This window comes from Pelobates fuscus, chromosome 2 (genome assembly GCF_036172605.1).
Source record: "Pelobates fuscus isolate aPelFus1 chromosome 2, aPelFus1.pri, whole genome shotgun sequence".
Taxonomy (NCBI): Eukaryota; Metazoa; Chordata; class Amphibia; order Anura; family Pelobatidae; genus Pelobates; species Pelobates fuscus.
In genome coordinates, this window is record NC_086318.1 from 87,471,743 (window position 1) to 87,496,056 (window position 24,314).

At 41.2% G+C, this 24,314-nt stretch overlaps 1 protein-coding gene across 2 annotated transcripts in view; it reads right to left on the minus strand.

Moving 5' to 3' along the window:
- LOC134585547 (dysbindin domain-containing protein 2-like) overlaps window positions 1-23,017 on the minus strand; it is a 30,173-nt gene extending 7,156 nt beyond the window's left edge. Inside the window, exons 1-2 of one of the 2 annotated variants that reach the window (XM_063440978.1) lie at window positions 22,922-23,017; window positions 22,260-22,395 (exon numbers count right to left, since the gene is read on the minus strand). In XM_063440978.1, coding sequence (XP_063297048.1) covers window positions 22,260-22,395; window positions 22,922-22,939 — 154 coding nt within the window. In that variant the 5' untranslated portion in view covers window positions 22,940-23,017. Of the gene's footprint in view, window positions 1-22,259; window positions 22,396-22,551; window positions 22,700-22,921 lie in introns of those variants that run through there. The other variant, XM_063440977.1, reaches the window with a different exon arrangement.
- Window positions 23,018-24,314: the final 1,297 nt, after the last annotated feature.

Here is a 24,314-nt window from a genome sequence, read left to right on the forward strand (position 1 = left end):
AACAAGTGTCTCCACTCCTTTAACCCCTTAAGGACACACGACATGTCTGACACGTCATGATTCCATTTTATTCCAGAAGTTTGGTCCTTAAGGGGTTAAAGCCAAGATTACCGCTAACAGTTCCCTGTCACCAATATCATACCTGCTCTCAGGCCCAGACAATTTCCTAGAAAAAAAACCACATGGATGCAGTGGTTTATTCAAACTTAACCTTTGGGACAGAATAGCGCCTACACCTGTCTCTGAGGCGTCTACCTCGAGTAAGAAAGGCAAAGATGTGTCTGGATGGACTAATATCGGTGCTGAGGCAAACTGTTCCTTGAGAGTACTGAAAGCAACAAGCGCTTCTGGAGACCATGTCTTAGTATCAGCACCCTGTTTAGTCATGTTGGTAATAGGGGAGATAATCGACGAGTATCCCTTAATGAAGCGCCTATAGTAATTCGAGAAACCGATGAATCTCTGAATGGCCTTGAGTCCCTTGGGCAATGGCCAATCCAAGATAGATTGGAGTTTAATAGGGTCCATCTTAAACCCCTCTCCAGAAATAACGTAACCAAGAAAATTTACCTGAGATTGGTCAAAGCTACACTTCTCCAATTTGCAGTACAACCCATGCTGTAGAAGTTTATGCAATACCCTTCTGACTTGTTTGTGATGAATTTCAGGCTCTTTAGAATGTATTAGTATATCATCCAAATAAACTATAACACATTCATGTTGAAATTCCCTAAGAACCTCATTAATCAAGTCCTGGAATACAGCAGGGGCATTGCAAAGCCCGAAGGGCATTACCGTGTACTCATAGTGGCCATACCGGGTATTGAAAGCCGTTTTCCATTCATCACCCTGCTGAATTCTCACCAAGTTATAAGCTCCCCTCAGGTCTAACTTGGTAAAAATCTTAGACCCTTTCAGGCGATCAAATAGCTCAGTAATCAGGGGAATCGGATAAGCATTTCTGATTGTTATCTTGTTCAAGCCCCGATAATCAATGCAAGGCCGTAGTGTGCCGTCTTTTTTATCTACGAAAAAGAAACCGGCTCCGGCAGGAGAAGAGGACCTCCTAATAAAGCCTTTGTCTAGATTCTCCTGAATGTACTCCTCTAAGACTAAGTTCTCCTTAGCAGATAGAGGATATACATTACCCCTCGGGGGCATAGTACCAGGTAGGAGATTAATCTTACAATCAAAGGACCTGTGTGGAGGTAAAGTATCAGCCTTCCTCTTATCAAAGACTGCCTTTAAATCCTGATACTGGGAAGGTATCTGTAAATCTGTGGGCTTGTTAGAGTTGCTAGATGTGTCCACTAGGCACAACGGTGAGACTTTCTGTACACAACCTTTCTGGCAACCCTGACCCCAAGAGACTATTTCACCTTGTTCCCAATCAATAGTAGGGTTATGCCTTTTAAGCCAGGGATACCCCAAAACTATAGGAACTGAAGGAGATGAGATAAGCATGAAAGAAATCTCCTCCTCGTGTAAAATACCAATGGTTAGTTTAACTGGTAAAGTTTCACGAGAAATAACTGGATCTAATAATGGTCTACCATCTATGGCCTCAACGGCCAGGGGGGTCTCCTTTAACTGAGATGGGATAGCATGTTTCTTGACAAAATTTTGATCAATAAAGCTTTCAGCTGCTCCGGAATCTATTAATGCCATAGCTTTAAGTACTCCCTTTTCCCAAGTTAAAGAAACCTGTACTAGTAGCCTATGATCCCTGTAATCATATGTAGAGGACAAAATAGAAACACCCAAGGCCTGTCCTCTGGAGAAACTTAGGAGCGAGCGTTTCCCGGACGGTTAGGGCAATTAAGGCGTACGTGACCTCCTACTCCACAATACATACACCGACCCTCCCTTTTCCTATTTTGTCTTTCATTTTCTGAAAGGTGAGTGTTACCAATCTGCATAGGTTCTGGGAGAGCTAGAATAGTAGATTCAGAATTCTGAAGTGCGGGAGTTAGTCTTAAGGAAGGTCTATAGCCATAATCACGAGTGTTTTGCCTCTGTCTCATGCGTTCATCTATACGAGAAATAAATGAAATTAATTCCTCTAAATTTTCAGGAAGATCCCTTGTGGCAACCTCGTCTAGGATCGCATCTGACAATCCGTTCAGAAATACGTCCATATAGGCTTGTTCATTCCACTTGACCTCTGCCGCCAAGGATCTGAACTCTAGCGCATAATCCACAAGGGTTAGACTATGCTGTCTAAGACGTAATAGTAATCTAGCAGCACTGGCCTTTCTCCCTGGAGGATCAAAAGTCCTCCTAAACGTAGTAATGAACGCATTATAGTTATAGACTACTGGATTATCATTTTCCCACAGAGGGTTAGCCCATCTAAGAGCTTTGTCAATGAGTAGCGATATTATGAAACCAACCTTCGCCCTGTCTGTAGGATAGGCGCGGGGTTGTAATTCAAAATGAATTCCTATCTGGTTTAGGAAACCACGACAAGTATCTGGAGCACCGCCATACCGTAAAGGGGAAGTAACACGGGAAGAAATCCCCCCTGTGGCTACCTCTAGGCCTGTGTTAGCAAGAGAGATAGATGGAGTACGCATCTCCTCTGCTTGATTACTCGGATGGGATAGTAATGCTTGCAGCGCTAGAGCCATTTGGTCCATTCTATGGTCCATGGCTTCAAACCTTGAGTCAGGTGAACCAAGCTGAGCGTTTGTACCTGCAGGATCCATGGCCCTGTCGTAGTGTCAGGATCGGGACAGGGATCCAACACGCAGAGTACGAACAGGAGAGAAGTACGTATACCGGACCTTAGAATGGCCGGACTAACGTATGGAGAAAGCAGAGAATAGTCAGAGACAAGCCGGGTCGAGGGAACGAGAGGACAGGTAAGCGAGAGACAAGCCGAGGTCAAAGGACACGAGAGGTAAACAGGAACGATAGTACAAGCCGAGTCAAAACCAAATAGAACGATAAACATAAGAGCACTGAGGAACCAGACAAGCTAGAACCACGACAGGGCAATGAACCATTACACACATCCCTCTTTTATACCCTGGTTCTCTAAATCATGACTCCGCCCTTGCCGAGCCCTGATTCGTTGTTCCGAACCAGATTGGCAGGTCGGGATGTGATTGCCGTCATGACGTCGGCTCCTGAGCGTCGTGTCATAAAAGGAAGTGGGGTTCTCGCGGCCGGCATGGGAATGACTATGGGAGCTGTGAGGATTGGAAGAATCAGCCCCGCTCCTCCGAGGTAGAGACTTCAGGTACCCTGACACACAGCTCTGCAACTGCAAACCCCAGTGGAAACCTGGGCTGACTATGGGGAGAGGATCGGAACGGACTTTCCAGGAACTTTGGCTGCAAGTAGGGGCATTGGTTAGGAGGCATGTCAGTGTCTTGCAGGGCTGGGTTGTTAAAATGCCATTCTCACAGTTAATAATGCCAACTATCCTTTAGTTGTCTCCTTCTCCAATAATGAGCTATTCACCCAGCTGCAAAAACAGCTCAATGTATTTAACCAGTGGAGTTTATCGTTCTTCTCTTTTTCCTCTATTAATCTTGCAGTTACATGCTTCATATAGTGATTGAGCATATATTGTATGAACCACCACATTGCCTGACATATCTAGCAAGGACAGCCATGTTCTAGGGATTCATATCTTTGTGGTTTATTTCATTTTATTGTTAATACTCATCCTATATCTACACTTACGCTACTTTGTTGTTATGTACTGAAGTTACGCTTGAATATTATAAAAAAAACGTGCAGTCTTAATCTATTCCATATGAATGTTCACTATGAGATGCAGGTACCAGCTATTGTGGCATTAACAGCATGTTTGTACTCTTTATGCACACAAAAATAAAGAATATACATTTTTTTTTTAAATCCCCCTATGTTGCTGTTCTTCTATGCCAAAGTATTTTTTCCTTTAGAGAGTGCTTTAATAAAATTTCTTACTACAGCCTGGTTTTACTTCACTTCCCCAGGGATCTCCCAAAGGATAGGTACGTACCATGTTATATTCCATATTAGCTTTAGAATCTTTTTCTAACTTCTTCAAAATACAGTTTACAAGGACTACTTTGACTTATGGTAAAGCACGAGGTCGAGATAACTTGATAAAAGGTTAGCGATGTCTGTGATAGTCAGGTCGATTTTCACAGTTTATCAGATTTAGTCTTTGGAGGCTCCTGTGGTCTTGTTTGATCCTCCATAGACATTAGCGCTGTACTAATTTCGCACATGCGAGAGAGAACAGCACTGACGCAGCTACTAGTGGATAAGGTGCTAGGAACTAAAGACAGAAGATGGTGGCACCTATAGGGGACGGCTTAATATCTTAACTAACCCCCACTGCACCCCTGGTCCTCTGCAAAAAATGCAAAGAACCCATGAAGGCGACCGAATTGCTTTAACAGAAAGCGAAATTGCATATATGTTTAAGGGTTTATTGGATACATACAGTACCCGATTGCTGGAAGTTCTCTGCCACCTCCTGGCCTCTGCAGATATCACTGAAGGTTCCTAAGGAACTGCTCCACATGAGGGACTTTTTATTATTTCATTGTTAATTAATTGCATCTTCTTTTTATCATTCTAACTGATCTTCTCAAATGAGCAATTAGTGCTTTGAAATGGTCAAGGTGCAAGAACTCTGTCTGTGCAATGTTTCAGAATTTTACTTTGTACATACTGAGATACTTTATGATGCTGCAGGAGGTGTAGCACCATCTCAGTTTTTATAAACCAGTCTGGATTGAGAGTTCTGGCTGATATATTCCATGCTGGGTTTCATTCGTGGGCTGAGAACACTCAGCTGACACCCTCAGCCAACGAATGAATGGCAAGATTGGCACCTGGCTTTTACAACTCTGCAGAAGCCAGGTGGCATGATGGCATTATTCAGCTGGCATGACAGAAGGCACTGCATGCGGAGGAACCCAGGTAAGAAGGAAACCATGGCAAAGTGGCTTTCACCTTACCAGGGAATGGCACCAGGGTATTGCTGGCACCATAACTACTACAGCAGGCTGTACTGGCTATGATGCTTAGAGTAAGCATTTAAAAAGTAGGATCAGCGTTAGACTACACCCAAAATTATGAAATAGGAAGCAATAAAGCAATATCTGTTTTTAAACAATTATAATAAAATGCACTTTGCACTAAATGAAAGCTGAAATGTAGCCATAGGAATATATTATAAACATGCTATTTACTCACGGTCAGGTTAAAAGTTGACGGTTTCTTAAATTACATTATGTGCTCAATTTACAAGTTTGTACCCATGAACCTGTAACCAGACGTAAACTCTGACGCACCTACAGTATGACACCTTCAGGGTAAGGGTAATGTTGTGTTCATAACAAGAAAAATAATGCTACGGATCTTGGCACTGCAGAATTCTTAGTAATTGTTATATGTATTTGTGACAGATCTGTATCTTTGGGTAAATACTACAAATACTGTAACATATTAGCAGGATATAGCAATTCACAGCTGCAGATTATTAGAATAGTTAGAAAAAGTCTATTTGTATCACCTTTAGCAAATATTACAGTAGGCTGATCAGAACGTTACATTAAAATGTCAAGAAATGCATTTTTTAGGAAGTGGATGCTGTGATAAAAGAATGTTTGTTTATTTTTACATAAATAATTCTCAAGTAAACAGTAAAGAACATACCATGTGATATAAAAGTTACTATTACTCTGACAGTAAGTATTGAAAGTACACAACACCACCAGAGTTTAGAAATATTGGGTTAAGTCTTAGGGTTAAAATAAGTGTTCGTGCTTATCTAGCAACGTGGGAGGTATGGGATCTAGGACAGGTGGGTGGGCAGCTGGAGAGGGGGCTGTTAGAAAGTTTGGACCATCCTGGCAAATTCAGGATGGTCCAACCAAAGCCGAGACAAATGGGATGTATGGGTTAGTGATAAATCTCACTTAACAACAAATCGTATTCTATCTTATTTTAAATGTAATATAACGTAACTGTACATGGTATTCTATATGATATATACCTACCTCCAAATTTTAACTTAAAGGGATCCTATAGTACCAGAAAAACAAAGCAGTTTTCCTGGCACTATAGGTTTAAAATGTGCCCCCCTACCTCGCGCCCCTCCTTCCCGTGGGGCTGAAGGGTTTAAAACGTTTCCGCCCGCGCTCCTCCCCTGCCGACGTCATTCAATGCTTTCCAATGGGGAAAACCTGACGCTGGAGGTCCTCATGCAGAGCGTGAGGATGTCCAGCGTCGGATAATGGACCAAATGTCCACTTCGATTCTGGAAGTGCCCCTCCAGTGGCTGTCTGGTAGACAGCCACTGAGGGCAGACTTAGAGCTGCAATGTAAACATTGCAGTTCTCTGTAACTGCAATGTTTTACATTGCTCCCCTAAGTGCAATTGGGACACAGCAGCCAGACCACTTCAATAAGCTGAAGTGGTCTGGGTGCCTACAGTGTCCCTTTAATCCCTAAACCCAACCATTATCTTAAACCCTAAACTTAAAGGGATGCTATAGTCACCAAAACAACTTTAGCTTACTGAAGCTGTTTTGGTGTATAGATCATGAACCTGCCACCTAACTGCTCAATTCTCTGCCATTTAGGAGTTAAATCACTTTGTTTATACAGCCCTAACCACACATCCCTGCATGTGATGTACACAGCTTTCCTAAACACTTTCAGTAAGGAGTCATCTAATGTTTACCCTTTCATTATTGCAAATTCTGTTTAAAGGGACACTCCAGGCACCCAGACCACTTCTGCTCATTGGAGTGGTCTGGGTGCCAACTCCCACTACCCTTAACCCTGCAAGTGTAATTATTGCAGTTTTTCATAAACTGCAATATTTACATTGCAGGGTTAACTCCACCTCTAGTGGCTGTCTATTAGACAGCCACTAGAGGTCACTTCCTGGGTTCTAGCACAGGTTTCCTGTGCTAGAGCGTCGCTGCACGTCCTCACGCTGTGTGAGGACCTCCAGCGTCGCTCAAAACCCCATAGGAAAGCATTGAAATGATTTTTCAATGCTTTCCTATGGGGAGACGTAATGCGCATGCGCGGAATTTCCGCGCATGCGCATTAGGTCTCCTCGGCCGGTGAGCGAGATTAGTCTCGCCCACCGGCCGACGTAAACACTAGGAGGAGCGTCGCGGAGGCGGAGACAGCGGCGAGGGACATCGCCGCTGTCCCAGGTAAGTCACTGAAGGGGTTTTCACCCGGGGATTGGTGGGTGGGAGAGGGACCCTCCAGTGCCAGAAAAACGGATCGTTTTTCTGGCACTGGAGTTTCCCTTTAATTTAGAATTTCTTATCTTCTGCTCTGTTAAAAGCTTCACAAACAGAAAATATACAAAATAGATAAAAATAGATACAAAAGATATAAAAAATACAAAAAAAACTCACTTATGCAGCATAAAGCCCCCAAATGCTGCTCACACAGTGGAGGCATACAGGTTAAATAGAACAAACAAGAGTCTGTGCAAAAAGTTGTTGTGTGCACACCAAGGTGCTACTGGTATTTAATTGGAGGACATCATGTCATGCATCATTGAGACAGGGAAGACCCGAAACGTTTGTGATATTCTGTCCTCCAATTAAATACCAGTAGCACCTTGGTGTGCACACAGCAACTTTTTGAGCAGCCTCTTGTTTGTTCTGTTTGTCCTGTCTATTAAAACCTTGCTAGACCCTGGGAAAGGTGTGGTTAGGTCAGCATAAACAGAAACAAAAGTGATATAACACCTAAATGGCAGCGTATTAAGCAGTGAAACTAAAATGACACGATCTATACACAAAAACTGCTTTGATCTTGACTTAATAATCATTTTTGGAAAATCTTTTTAAATTATTTAATATTTTTTTGAGAAACTTTTAATATGATTCCCCCCCCCCCAAAAAAAATATTTGAAAAATCACATAATAAAATATAACAATAAATCCAAATATTTTTTCAAAATATAAATCATTTTAAACGTTTATCCAAAAAATATAAAATCATTTGAAAAGCTTATCTAAAAGTATTAAATCAAGGCCTTTATTATTAAAACCAAAATCCAGCAGGGACACTTACAAAAGGGAGAATGGAAAAGGAAACCGGAGGCAAGTTAAGCCTTCTGCACTCTGCATTATAAACAGTGCATACTCATACAAAGGATCTATACCACAATGCCAACCATGAAGCTACACACTTGTGTTTGGCCAACCGCTCATATCTCCTAACCACTGCACCACTTTACCACTCATTGCAACAATGTTTCCCCTTAACTTTGGTTTTCCACACATATTGACAGTTTCTGTAGTTATTTTAGATTCTACTCAGTTCAGGTGTTCTGTCAGATAAGTATACTTATCAGAATTCTATACGGACGTCACTTCCGGTGCATGCGCTCTGCATCCAATGATGCAGGATCAGCTGGTCCCCTAATCTGAAGGTGTACCGCGCACATCCTCCAGATTTAGAAATCTGATGTACCGTGCGCAGATTTCTATACAACATGTTTCACTATGTACTAACACAGTTGAAAAGGGGAGATGCGTGGTTATGGGATGGGGGTGACACACAGGGGAAGGGAGGTTAATGTTGGCTATATACTGGGGATGGGTGGTTTATGGGGGTGGATGACACACAGGGGATGGGAAGGTTAATGTGGGTTATACACTGGGGATGGAGGGGTTAATGGGGTTATATTCTGGGGCTGGGGGTTAATGGTGTGACACAGAAGGGATTGGGGGTGACACACTGGAGATTGGGGGGTTAATAGGGTGACAGGTGTTAAGGGGTGACACACTGGGGATTGGGGGTTAATGGGGTGACAGGTGTTAAGGGGTGACACACTGGGGATTGGGGGGTTAATGGGGTGACTGGTGTTAAGGGGTGACACACTGGGGGGGTTAATGGGGTGACAGACAGATGATGTGGGGTTGCGGAGTGACAGTCAGGGCATCACCATCATTAACCCTCCCCATCCCCAGTATATAACCAACATTAAACTCCCTTCCCCTGTGTGTCACCCCCATCCCATAACCCTGCATCTCCCCTATTTCCACTGTGTTAGTAGACAGTAAAACCTGTTGTATAGAAATCTGATTGATGTACCGCGCACATGCGCTGTACACACATCAAATTTCTATATCTGACGGATGTGCCGTGCGCATGTGCAGTACACCTATCAGAATTCTATATCTGGAGGGCGCGCATGCGCAGTACACCTTCAGATTAGGGGACCAGCTGATACCGCGTCATTGGAGGTGGCGCGCATGCGCGCGGCGCCTCCATCAGAATTCTATATTCCGAAATCAGCTAGCGCGCATTCGTGCAGATGATCTTGCATCACTTCCGGTGACGCGGGTGCACTGGAAGTGACGTCTGTATAGAATTCTGATAAGTATACTTATCTGATAGAACACCGGCATGCCTGGGTCTATTGGTTACTGGTGCTACTTTATATGTTTATTGTGGTTGCTTTTTTTTTTGTTTGTTTGTTATAGATATTTTTTTCTAAAACATTTTAAAACAAATATATAAAATGTTTTATATAGTGTGCATTTGTCTATTTTTCAGGGTAGGGAGTTTGGAACGGTGCAGAACACCTAGGAATGCGGTGCCTACAGGTGTATATGAACGGAAGTGGGGCAAAATCAGCACTAAAGAATTACAACATTTTACAGCTTCAAAGGGGATTAAGTGCAAACTTGCCAACATTAGCAAGTATGGCAAGAGAATTAGAGCTGGGCATGGGGAGGTGGAGCTCAGCTAGCGTGTGTTTGTGCCAGCAACATAATTGATATCAATGGTGATCCACACAGCTGTAAAGGGCATATGTTATACCTGTGTGACTGTGCCACAAGGCTATCTTAGGTGGCCAGCCAGGGTAGAAAAAGCCTTATGCTTTATTGAGACTTTAGGATCTTGCATCTTGAGAAAAGAAATGCTAGCAATAAAATTACACTGAGCTTTCCGAACAGCATTTATTAAGATATCAAAGAGCAGGGGTGGGAAGCATTCAGCACTCCAGATGTTATGGACTACATTTCCCATAATGCTTTTTACAGCCATAATGCTGGCAAATCATTGTGGGAGATGTAGTCCACAATAACAATAGTTTGCCTGCCCCTGTCGTAGAGCAAAATAAAAAATCAGTTTGAGTGGTAACATGGTACGACAGACAGTCATTTCACAGAACACCATGTAAAATGACTGCCTGTCATCACTCAGCTACCCAGCCATGTTCCTGGTCTATAAATACATATAATAAGCTCTAAATCTTCATTGAGCATGTCCAGCCTGTCCATTTAAACCTAACTCTCCCTAAATATATATACTAAGGCTGGGTATGTGCACAGTTATAACACTTTGATATCAATCCGCCATGTGCAGTTGGAAGAACGCCTGTAGAAGGACATTGTCAGTTTTGCACAGCAGCCTGTACAATGCATTTATGGAACACAAAGTTTGCAAATGTAGCCTCTTGAAAGGGACATTAAAAGCACCTCACCTTCCAAAAAAAAAGAAAAGAAAGAAAAAAAGTAAGAAAGAAAAGAAAGAAAAGAAGAACCATATCTTCAGAAGGATAATGATACTTTGGAAAGAGTTCAGAGAAGGGCTACTAAACTGATTCATGGATTGCAGGATAAAACTTACCAGGAAAGGTTAAAGGACCTTAACATGTACAGCTTGGAGGAAAGACAAGACAGGGGGGACATTTAAATACATAAAGGGAATCAATACCGTAAAGAAGGAGACTATATTTAAAAGAAGAAAAACTACCACAACAAGAGGACATAGTCTTAAAGGATCACTATAGGGTCAGGAACACAAACATGTATTCTTGACCCTATAGTGTTAAAACCAACATCTAGCCCCCCTGGGCCCCTCATGCCTCCATAAATATAGCAAAATCTTATTGTATTCAAGCCTGAAGCTGTAGATCTGCATGCTGTTAGACTCAGAAAAACAAGCTGTCTGCTGACATCATCAGAAGTGGTAGCCTGATCCAATCACAATGCTTCCCCATGGGATTGGCTGAGACTGACAAGGAGGCAGATCAGGGGCAGAGCCAGCATGATTCAAACACAGCACTGGCCAATCAGCATCTCCTCATAGAGATGAAGTGAATCAATGAATCTCTATGAGGAAAGTTCAGTGTCTGCATGCAGAGGGAGGAGACACTGAATGTTTGGATGCATTTTAGGCAGCCATGACCCAGGAAGGATCTCTAACAGCCATCTGAGGAGTGGCCAGTAAAGTTATCACTAGGCTGTAATGTAAACAGTAAAGACAGTGTTTACAGCAAAAAGCCTGAAGGTAATGATTCTACTCACCAGAACAAATTCAATAAGCTGTAGTTGTTCTGGTGACTATAGTGCCCCTTTAAATTAGAGGGACAGATGTTTAAAAATACAGAATTAGAGTTAATGAATAGAGAGAATGTGTCAAACTGCTGTAATAGAATGGGGGATAACCCCTACTGAGTTTAAACAAAATGACAAGGTTAATACTAGTACCCTGGAAAATGCATGTATAAAAGTAATATTACAAATACAGGGTACTTAGTATAAAGATCAGCAGTCTCTGGGTTAAAATGTAACTTTTAATAGTCAATTTAAAAGTAAAATATGTCAAAAAAGAGAAAAAAATAAAGATTAAAACAGGACAGAACTCACAACGAATATACAGGGAGTGCTGAATTATTAGGCAAATGAGTATTTTGACCACATCATCCTCTTTATGCATGTTGTCTTACTCCAAGCTGTATAGGCTCGAAAGCCTACTACCAATTAAGCATATTAGGTGATGTGCATCTCTGTAATGAGAAGGGGTGTGGTCTAATGACATCAACACCCTATATCAGGTGTGCATAATTATTAGGCAACTTCCTTTCCTTTGGCAAAATGGGTCAAAAGAAGGACTTGACAGGCTCAGAAAAGTCAAAAATAGTGAGATATCTTGCAGAGGGATGCAGCACTCTTAAAATTGCAAAGCTTCTGAAGCGTGATCATCGAACAATCAAGCGTTTCATTCAAAATAGTCAACAGGGTCGCAAGAAGCGTGTGGAGAAACCAAGGCGCAAAATAACTGCCCATGAACTGAGAAAAGTCAAGCGTGCAGCTGCCAAGATGCCACTTGCCACCAGTTTGGCCATATTTCAGAGCTGCAACATCACTGGAGTGCCCAAAAGCACAAGGTATGCAATACTCAGAGACATGGCCAAGGTAAGAAAGGCTGAAAGACGACCACCACTGAACAAGACACACAAGCTGAAACGTCAAGACTGGGCCAAGAAATATCTCAAGACTGATTTTTCTAAGGTTTTATGGACTGATGAAATGAGAGTGAGTCTTGATGAGCCAGATGGATGGATTGGTAAAGGGCAGAGAGCTCCAGTCCGACTCAGACGCCAGCAAGGTGGAGGTGGAGTACTGGTTTGGGCTGGTATCATCAAAGATGAGCTTGTGGGGCCTTTTCGGGTTGAGGATGGAGTCAAGCTCAACTCCCAGTCCTACTGCCAGTTTCTGGAAGACACCTTCTTCAAGCAGTGGTACAGGAAGAAGTCTGCATCCTTCAAGAAAAACATGATTTTCATGCAGGACAATGCTCCATCACACGCGTCCAAGTACTCCACAGCGTGGCTGGCAAGAAAGGGTATAAAAGAAGAAAATCTAATGACATGGCCTCCTTGTTCACCTGATCTGAACCCCATTGAGAACCTGTGGTCCATCATCAAATGTGAGATTTGCAAGGAGGGAAAACAGTACACCTCTCTGAACAGTGTCTGGGGGGCTGTGGTTGCTGCTGCACGCAATGTTGATGGTGAACAGATCAAAACACTGACAGAATCCATGGATGGCAGGCTTTTGAGTGTGCTTGCAAAGAAAGGTGGCTATATTGGTCACTGATTTGTTTTTGTTATGTTTTTGAATTTCAGAAATGTATATTTGTGAATGTTGAGATGTTATATTGGTTTCACTGGTAAAAATAAATAATTGAAATGGGTATATATTTGTTTTTTGTTAAGTTGCCTAATAATTATGCACAGTAATAGTCACCTGCACACACAGATATCCCCCTAAAATAGCTATAACTAAAAACAAACTAAAAACTACTTCCAAAAATATTCAGCTTTGATATTAATGAGTTTTTTGGGTTCATTGAGAACATGGTTGTTGTTCAATAATAAAATTAATCCTCAAAAATACAACTTGCCTAATAATTCTGCACTCCCTGTATATGAGAGGTGAGGAGATCTAGTTACTAGATAATAGAGGGAAAGCTACCACACATTAGTAGGTGGCAAAAATAGAAAAGAACAGGAGGAAGAGGGTTAAATAGAGGGAGAAATTGCAACACAAGAATCCCCTAATAAGCCTCCACTTGCCCAAGTAAACTAGATCCCCACACTGTCCAAAAAACGTAAGTCTAGTTGCTAAGAAATCATCTGCAAACAACGGCTTCGTAATAAAGACTATAGTCTAATGTAGAGTGACTGTCCTAAATAGAAATATTAATCGATAAAGTAGGTCTCAAGGGGGGTGAAGTGGTCCAAAGTGATAAGTAAACCAGGAGCGTCCTCCCTGTCTGAAACTTCCACCCTCCCTCAGCTTAGTCCGACGCGCGTTTCGCCGACTAACAGCTCTTCAATGCATTATTGATGTTTAAAAATAATTTCAGAAAGTATTACTTTACTGAGAGGTTGTGGACGCATGGAAAAGCCTTCCAGCTGAAGTGGTAGAGGTTAACACAGTTTAAAGGACCACTATAGGCACCCAGACCACTTCAGCTCAATGAAGTGATCTGGGAGCCAAGTCCCTCTAGTTTTAACCCTGCAGCTGAAAACATAGCGCATTTGGATCTGACGTCAGCAGGGGGTGGAGAGTTCTCCAGCACAGAGGGAGCCTGGTGCTGGAAAAAGGTAAGTGGCTGAAAGGGTTTTGACCTAATGACCCTATAGTGCCAGGAAAACGCATTTGTTTACCTGCCACTATTGTGCTCCTTTAAGCATGCATGGGAAAGGCATAAGGCTATCCTAGATATAAGATAAGGCCATGGACTAATGAAAGTATTGAGAAATTGGGCAGACTAGATGGTTCTTATCTGTCGTCATATTGTATGTTCCTATGTTTCAAATACTAAGCAGAAATATATGTTTACTGGACTACATAAGAAACCAATTAAACAATGATTTAAATTAGCTCAGGGGGAAAAGAAAAATAATGGAGAATATAGTTTCAAAGAATATTTCTGTCCTGCAATGGAATGTAGCTCGATGTTTCCAGTTCAGCGTTTTGGTTTAAATACAATCTTCAGCTCCCTTGTCAGATTACCAAAGTTCATGGTTTATTGAATTTCCTCATATCCATGGAATGTACTTGATGCTCCATGCCTGGCAATACATATTATCCCTATAGCAGCACTGTGTGATTGTGTAATAGTAGGAATACATGCAAGGTGATATACAGGTCATTACATGGGTTAAGAATGCATATGTATAACGTAAGGGAGCATAATCAACCTGCATTGCTCTATAACAGAATGTAAAGAATTGCAAATATTATATTGTGTTATCTATCAGGGAAAACAGGAAGACATTTTCATGGCATAAAAAGAGGCAGTACATATTTTAGAAAAAGAACCCAGGGTGATGGAAAATGTTTTGTACATTTTCTATTGATTACTTCTATTATTTTGAATATATAAGGACAGGAAATCAACTATAAGAATCCACAGAAATAAAATCCAAAACAGTCCATTAAAGAGTGCATAAAATGCATGGTCCATCAATTAATGACACAGAAGGTGGAAAAAGATCCCACCAAAAATAAGCAAAGAAGAAGGAATCATTATCACAACAACAAATAAATAAATAAATAAAGTTAAGGAGACCCTTCGAGCGTGCTGTCGTGGTTATGCTACTTGAGCATTCCTTCATAAGAGGGATACTCAGCCGTGGTTCCCAGATTTTATGGAATAATTTCAAGTATCATCCATAGCAATGGTATCTGCTACTTTCTGCCTGACAGTTAGAATTGTGGGTAACGGGTATATTATAAATATTTCACCGTTCGACTGTGATCCTCTTGCTCACTAGATCAATCCAAGCCGTTAATGGAACTGAGTGATAAAACAGGCCATGACTTTTTCTACAAAAAGATGTTAGCATAGAGTAAGTCCATAAAAAAATCTACGAAATACATGCCAAACAAATGTACTGGTTAAAAAAAAAATCATATAGTGTTCCACTAATCATCTTACAATAAGGAGTAGAGATTTCTTCCCCACTGATCAACAGAACAATAGACAGGGGGAGAGTAATTTAAATAAAGAAAACCTACCACCTTTCAGCAGAACCATTAGCATAGCTCGATACAAAAATAGTAGTTGATCAAACTAACAGACTAAAGTAATCGGAATGATTCAAGGATAGATACTGTAACATTTTAAAAATACTGTTTGAAAATATGTCAATTTATATGGAAAGTCTCTCCTGTTCAAATAAAATTCACTAAACTAATCCAAATAAAAATTTCCAGAGCCTTCAATTTACCCAATGGAAACAAGTGTAGGCAAGTCCAAGTAGGCACGCTGTAGATTGGATAGGATCCCTATCATATCTTATTACAGCTCATTTGGAAACTGCCCTGGCCCATGCTATAGCCTTACAAGCCTTACTACACTACCCGTAGCATTTAGCACATAGCTGCAAACCTGCTTTTAACAACCACAATAAAGGCATGGACTCAAACGAGGAGCTTACCTTACGAAGTCACTCCACCTTCTTTTACTTAATAACCCCATGTTTCAGAAATACAACACTTTACAAAAAAATCAAGCAAAGAAGGTTTCTCCTATTCAAAACTAAAACCCCACTTTCTGGACTAATCCTCATAACAACTTTTCCACATCACCCCAATCCTTCCTATTTGACATCTATGTAATATTCCCTCATATTCTACACTCCTAATTTGCAGACGATCAAAGCTGGTATTTCCAATGGCTTTTCAGATTCCCACACTGACACCAGATGATATTCTAAAAGCACACATATTTTAATCAAATTATTACCTAAGTACTCTTATCAAGAAATTAGCCCTAAACGTACCCACTATGCTTATTTTACACCTAATAAGCTGCATGCAATGGGCTGGAAATCCAACAACAAATGTTTAATTTAAAACATAAACACAGATATATCTTTTTGGGGGGGATGCTCTGAGGTTGAAGATCGCTGGAAGTAGGTCCAAAACTATTTAAACACCCTCAAAATTCACTGCCTGCATTTAAAACCTGAATTCTTTGATATGAGACCAATCCCAAACCAACATTACTTTAATTAAAAAAAAAAATCACCATAGTTGTAGTAGAAGTTGATTGGAACACTATTTTGCAGATATAGAGTCAACCCCTCTCTATCACTATATTTTACAAAATTCAAGTGTCTTTTCAAAATGGACTGACTCCATAACTAATAAGAAATTCATGGATCAAAAATGTCTTTAAACCTGGAAAAACTACATTATGGCCCCAGATCCCTCATTTCAACACACAATACAATCGGTACTAGAATACACTGTTTGGTACTCCTTAGAAGTAATAGTGGGCTTCTACGGGTTTCAGGGTTGGCTGGCTTGTTGATATACTTTTCCTTGTCACTCACTCCCCTTCCCATTTTATTGTCCCCCTCCTTTTTTTTTCTTATAAAATTGAACAGTGAATGTTTATGATTACCTGTTCACTGTAAAAGCAATACAGATGACTTCCCGTTGTCTGGAGATAAATCTGGAGATAAATCATCGATCATTTCTCTGTAATACTCATTTTCTCAATAAAAAAGTCTGTTCAGAGTAATTAGTTAGTTTTAAAAATTGAAAGTTCTTAACTGAAGAATAGAGCAAATCAATCTCTAGACTCTAGATTTTAAACTTCACAAATAAATCTGATTTATAACTTGGGATTGGGCGGAAAATAGCTATATGTCTGTTGCCACTGTAGGGCAAGGCAAACCCAATAACAAATTATAATCAAAGGACAGGAAGTTGTTAAAAGGCGATGACAGTGTTATACCACCCAGACAAAGCAAAAATCACACTTTGAAATGTAATATTATTGAATTCTAGTATGTTATTGTTGTATATGAAACGGAAGGCCACTCGACATTAATGAGCAAGGTAAGGCCTGATCTAGTGAAAACATATTTAAAGGTTCTGCAACTGCTTTTTATTTCTCCAAGCAGTTTGTCACTATGGGCAGGGCCTCCATCAGGGGTGTATGGCCAACACCCCAGTAAGTGGCCAGAGAAATTAGGGGCCCCTCGGATGCAGCTGAGGGCCACGAGGAGAGATCTCACTAATTGGATTAGTCAGGGCTGGCCCAAGACAGGTGTCCTTAATGCCCCTTCCCTGTGCTATATAGTATAGTAACAATTGGATGTGTTCATATTTGTGGTATGATTGACTGGTGAATGTGACTAGTTTGGTGGACAGATTCACCTGTTTGAATTCACCAGTTTTAATTTGCCTGTTTAAATTTGTCTGTTTTAAGTTACCAGTTTTAAGTTACCAGTTTTAAGTTACCAGTTTTAAGTTACCAGTTTTAAGTTACCAGTTTTAATTTGCCTGTTTAAATTTGTCTGTTTTAATTCACTAGTTTAAAGTTACCAGTTTTAATTCGCCTGTGCGACTTTGCTGGAATGCAATTCGTCGAAAAATTTTGAAATTTGTCCCGAATATAATACGCCATTGAATTTATTGCGCATTCAAATTTTAAAAACTTTCTTTTCCAGAAAAGGTGTGCATTAGATTCAATTAAATACAATATCTGTGATTGTCTGACATTGTTATTATTTTTTTATTTATAAAGCGCCAGCAAATTCCTTAGCACTGTACATTATTCATCTGTGCGTGTCTGACAGTGTGTAGTTGTGTGTGATTGCCTGACCGCATGTAGCTTTGTGTATTTGGTAGCATTTTTCTGATGGAGCATGTTTCATAGGGGCCCCAGCTATTGGCTTTGTAAGGGGCAATATGGTTTCATATAGCAGCCCTGAGAAAATGAGAATCAGTTAGGTCTGAAATAGTTAAACTGTTTTTTTGTGTCAATCAATTTTTATTAAGTTTTCAGGGGTAACAAAAGAGAAACAGTATATACTTTGCATATTCTGTACAATGGTTATAGTGGTAAACAATTGAACATGAGATTGGCAAACAATACACATTAGAGGAGTAAGTCTAGTGGCGTTAAAGTTCACTTAGAAAGTCGTGTTCGGGGGTAGGTCGAGCCCTGACAGGCAAGTACGAGGAACATTGGTGTACAAATACCAAAACCTGGTTTCGACCAACTTTCTCAATTGTCAGGCTTTGTGTGAGAGCTCAAAAGAGAAAAACGGAGAAATATGTATGTTCCAATGCAGATGTTTTAGTGAGTGTATGTGGCGTAGTTTTAAGGTAGGTCTCTCATATAGTAGCCTATGGCTTAGCTCTGGTAGTGGCTTGTTCATTCGTGTATAGTTAAACAGTTTTAAAGTAAGTTTATTACAAAGATAACTACCCTCGCAATTAAGGAGTTTACATTTGCCTAACGATGTATGTCATCCCTATCTTTTTGTGCAAGAAATATATAATTACATATAAGTGTACAAATCATCCAAATTACCAGATAAGTACGTAGATAATTGGAGGCTTACATAAACTGAAATGAAAATGATGCCCTACCAATGTAATCTGTTGATACTGTAGCCAAAGCTTCAAATTGGGCAATTTTAATTTAAAAAGCATAAAACTACACTCTGCAACAAGTTGAACGAGATTACAAAAGGAGGCGAATATAGCTGCTGAGCTCAGACAGATATAATTAGCAAAATTAGCAATTTTGTACACATTACCTCACCTTTACAGCAAATATGCAGGTAATCAGCACTGTATACACTGGATGGACAGCAAGAACATAGCCTGACAATAAAATAAATTGCACTATATAGAGCAGCGTTTCCCAATTCGTGTTCTGCGGAACACTTATTGGGGTTCCACCAAATTTTTTTTAAATAAAATGGCCAGGGGCGGGAAGGGAGCAGTCATCTCCCTCGCGCACACAGCAGTGATGCTGGAGCCGGAATATGACATCACTATGAGGCGCGCAAGGGAGCTGAGTAGGGAGATCACTGCTCCCTCGCCGCCCACACATCAGCCACTCAGCAGCCCGAGTGGACCCCAGGGACCGCTCGCCAGCCGCCCCACTGGACCACAGGGACTCCATGTCAAATGGAGTCAAAGAGTGTGTGTGTTTGTCAGTGAGAGTGTATGTGTGTCTGTCAAAGAGTGTGTGTGTTTGTCAGTGAGAGTGTATGTGTGTCTGTCAAAGAGTATGTGTGTTTGTCAGTGAGAGTGTATGTGTGTCTGTCATAAAGTATGTGTGTATCTGTGAGTCAAGGTTTGTGTGTATCCACGATGTTGATACAATATGTCAAAGGGTTCCATGGGAAAAATTAATTGGGAACCCCTGATATAGAGTATAGAGCCTAACTCGCTATAACATACATGGTGAAGATGTTTGATATAATGACCAGCATTATCTTTTAAAGCAAACCAAAAAAAATTGTCATTAGCCATTGCTGCATAAAAGTATATCTATGTTTACATATGTTTTAAATACATTGCACTTTTCCTGTCTCAAATGCTGTGAAGTACATAACTCCCGGCATGCACTGGGGCTCCTCCTCCTGATTCGCTACTTTTTTTCCTATCTTTTATAACCGGTACAGAAAACAGGAAATTGTGGGAAACACAAGCGCTCCAAACTTCCATGGCATAACAACTTTCAAAACAAGTAGGGTTAAAACATTATAAAGATTCTTTCTACTACATTAGTTAAAGGGACACTCCATGCACCAACTTTTCGGAGTAGTTATGGTGCAATAATTAAGAAATTGCACCCACTGTCCTTAAACCATAAAAAGCTGTAGTTTTTAAGGTGTTTGGAGTGTTCATTTAAGTAATGCATGAGAAAAGTACAGTTATGGCTCTACATCATTATTTTAGTTATACATACATGCCAAACTGTTTATAATATTTTAATGGTAGTCTTAAAAATCATTTTATGCCTGACCTTCTAAAAATGAAGTAGATCACGTGTTTAACGGCTGTCATGTGACAAATCAAGGCTATTTCGTGACAAGTCCAAACTACCATTGCTAGATCAGTGACATGATGGCAGATTGTGATCATGTCTTACAGTCTCATGTGGTCTCACAGATAGAATGCCAGGCTGTTGGTACATATATCAAACAATTACATTCTACAACCAAAAATACGCTTTCTTCAAATTAAAAAATATGTTTGCATGTCGCCTGTATATTTTAAAGCTGTCAGGATCATTTCTTAACATTAGTTATAGATTAATGTGCTTTTATTGTTATCTATGAATTATACTAGGCAAGAAAAATATTTAAAGGAACACTCTAATCACCATAACAACTACATTGTGCTATAGCGGCCACGTTTCCACGTCTGCTCTAGTGCCCTTCCTGGATACCTAGTCAAACCATTTGCAAACAGTTGGACAAATTACCTGTCGTCTGCTGGATGCCAGTGAACTCTTCCAGGAGCTAGCCTGACAGTGGTGGGCTTAGATGATTGAGCACTCTCAGCCAAACAGCCAGCCCTGCAGGGCTCTGTTCAGGGGAGCTAATGGAAGCTTCAGCTCTGTTGGGGGATGACACTGGCACTAGCCATCAGTCGGTCCGCAGATAAGACAAACCGTTTGCAAAAGGGACACTCCTGGCACCAATTACAACAGTGAACTGTTGAATTGTAGTTGTTATGGTGCTTACAGTGTTCCTTTTATATTAAAAACTGTAAACTTTTGTGGTTTAATTGTCCAGTGGAAAAAATGACTACAGACTTGGCCTGATACTGCAAATTACATGATCTTTCCATCATACAATAATGATTCACTTTGTATGCCTCTAACAATAATCTCTGACATTTACACTCGTCCATTTACCGTGGCAAGAGGAAGGTGTGCTGGTCAAGTGGTGCGATTAAATTTCCCCGTGATGCATTCCACAGGCAGCAATTCATCTCTTTTCACATGTAACCCCCTCCCCCCCATGTCTTCTCTGCCCCCAATCTCTCATACATCTCTTTCCCTTACTTTTGTCTCTTTTCCCTGATATCATTATGAATTGTGTGTCTCTCTTCATCCCAAGAATGTTTTTCACTTCACATATCACCTTGTGTGTGTCTTTTCACTCCTTGTGTGTGTGTGTCCCTCTTGAAACCCTTCCTGTACCTTCCCATGAGAATGACCGCACACAGGCTATCATTGTGGGATAATGCATTCATAGTCCCCTTCAGTTACAATGCACAATTCTCGCTTGGTGACCAGGAGAGAGGATCATATAAGGTCTCTGCCATAATCCTTCTCGGCCACGCTATGACAAGTGACAATTCATTGCTGAGAATGGGTAGCTTTCACATGGAGCAAACCACCTCACCGTCCCCTTTTAATACACCCCTGCATTCACACACAGTGACCCTCCAAGCAAAGGCTGGCATTCACACACAGTGACCCTCCAAGCAAAGGCTGGCATTCACACACAGTGACCCTCCAAGCAAAGGCTGGCATTCACACACAGTGACCCTCCAAGCAAAGGCTGGCATTCACACACAGTGACCCTCCAAGCAAAGGCTGGCATTCACACACAGTGACCCTCCAAGCAAAGGCTGGCATTCACACACAGTGACCCTCCAAGCAAAGGCTGGCATTCACACATAGTGACACTCCAAGCAAAGGCTGGCATTCACACACAGTGACCCTCCAAGCAAAGGCTGGCATTCACATATAGTGACCCTCCAAGCAAAGGCTGGCATTCACACACAGTGACCCTCCAAGCAAAGGATGGCATTCACACACAGTGACCCTCCAAGCAAAGGCTGGCATTCACACATAGTGATCCTCCATGCTATGGACATGTGTTGCATCAAAATGTTGCTGGCAGTGCCAAGTACATCACAGGCAGGCTTTAACATTAAAACCTGACATTTTGAGACCTGCTTTAAATAAGGATGGATGGAAGGATAGAGAGATAGATAGATAAGCAGACGTTTGATTTATAATGACATGCTTTGCTTCCCTTTGTGCATGTTATGTATGACAATATTAACTAGTTTTATCTTCACACTTCATCTATATCGTGTCCTATGAATATACAAAATGAAGAGCCCCCCTTCTCAATTTCTCAGATAGTGCACCCACTCATTGCACCCTATGCTACTCACGTCGCCACTGCCCTCTCAGCAGGTGAATTTGGGGATAACACAAATCTACATCATGATCCAGGACATCTTCAAAAAATCGCTGACGTTCCCGCAGAAGTTGCGATGTGGGAGTCTGTGGCTGATACTTCGGGTGACCCTGGATGGGAGAAAAGAACAAAAAACGCGTGAAAAACAAACTCTGTAACCCAGTTTAAATCGTCTGACGTACTATGATTCCAACAATGCACGGCTCCTCTTTCTGTCACTCAAAGGGTTAAATCATGACAGGAATACAAAAAACAATATATATCACCTTCCAACAACAAACTGGGCAACTGAGGAAAGGAAAAAGTGAAGTCATTTCCTACTGCACAAGAAGAAGAGTACAGTTTTCTAGAAGACTGAATTAAGGGGTGTTGGTTTGTAGCAGTGAATTAAATAAAGTGTCCTGTTGTCCCTCCAAATCTGCCCTGTCTGGCTCCTCATTTAGGCTCCACAGCATGAGTCTATTTCAGTGAATAACCTCATGGACCCCGGTGGGGAGGAGGCTGCACACAGTTTGCTCATCCCTGAAGGTCATCCCTTTAAACTCCGAATTCTGTTACTCTTAGAGTTTTCAGAATGTTGACAAACAGCCAGTTGGGTATAAATTCTATAGCTGATATTAGGAGATAAGGTATTACCTGTGATCTTGCTGTCATATTGAAGCTGAGTCCTGAGGCTCAATCAAAGCTGCATGTGTTTTGAAGACTTTTTTTTTTTTTTACTAGTTTCTCAGTGAGCTGGGTGGAGAGGGAGGGTGCATTCACATGTCATTACTCATAGGCGGGTGGTGTGTGTCACAGAGACAGCCTAGCTCTTTTTTTTTGGCAATCAGTGATAGTGCATGGGTTAAATGTCTTCTTTAAAAAGGGAAATTCCTCATCAGATTGAGACACATTGAGTTTAGGAATTCACCGTTTTTTCTTAAAATAATACTTGATATGCCTGTACAAAGCAGAAAAAAAAATTTTTTTTTTTTGGTTTTCTCCTAAAATGAAAAATGACACTAAATATGACCGAATTTAGAAGACTGTTTAAAGGACCACTATAGGCACCCAGACCACTTCAGCTTAATGAAGTGGTCTGGGTGCCAGGTCCAGCTAGGATTAACCCTTTCTTCTATAAACATAGCAGTTTCAGAGAAACCGCTATGTTTATAAATGGGTTAATCCAGCCTCTAGTGGCTGTCTCATTGACAGCCGCTAGAGGCGCTTCCGCGCTTCTCACTGTGATTTTCAGAGTGAGAAGACACCAGCGTCCATAGGAAAGCATTGAGAATGCTTTCCTATGAGACTGACTGAATGCGCGCGCCGCTCTTGCCGCGCATGCGCATTCAGCCGATGACGGCGCTATGGAGGAGGAGAGGAGGAGGAGAGTTCCCCGCCCGGCGCTGGAGAAAGAGGTAAGTTTAACCCCTTCCTCCCCCTAGAGCCCGGCGGGAGGGGGACCCTGAGGGTGGGGGCACCCTCAGGGCACTATGGTGCCAGGAAAACGAGTATGTTTTCCTGGCACTATAGTGGTCCTTTAAGTCATTGAATTCTAGAAAGGAGCTCAGGGCAAACTTCAACAATATGGTACTTTGTCAGCCATGGATGAACATAAATAGCTATCATATTACAAGTTAGATAAGAAAAGACGATGAGATTTACCTGTAGTGGGTATTACTGCTGCCAGAAGCCCTGCATTTTGCAGAAAAGGTTGTAGGATAGAAGAACATTCAGTCTAGAGGAGACCCATCAGAAATGAAAGCTAGAATTATTCTGATTTAAATCACATCATGGTCATTGACCAGGAATTTCACAGGTTTCTATATTGATAGATCATTTAAAACAGGGGTGCCCAAAATTTAGATCCATTGCTGTTTTAAAACTACAGCTTCCATGTCATTCTAAAGTCATGCAAAGCTTCATGGGAGTTGTAGTTCTACAACATCTGGGAATTTATCTTTTAGGCACCCCTGATTTAAAGGAACAATCAAAGACAGTGCCCTGGCGGTGTCCCACAATACGAAGTAAAATTATTTTAGAATGGTTT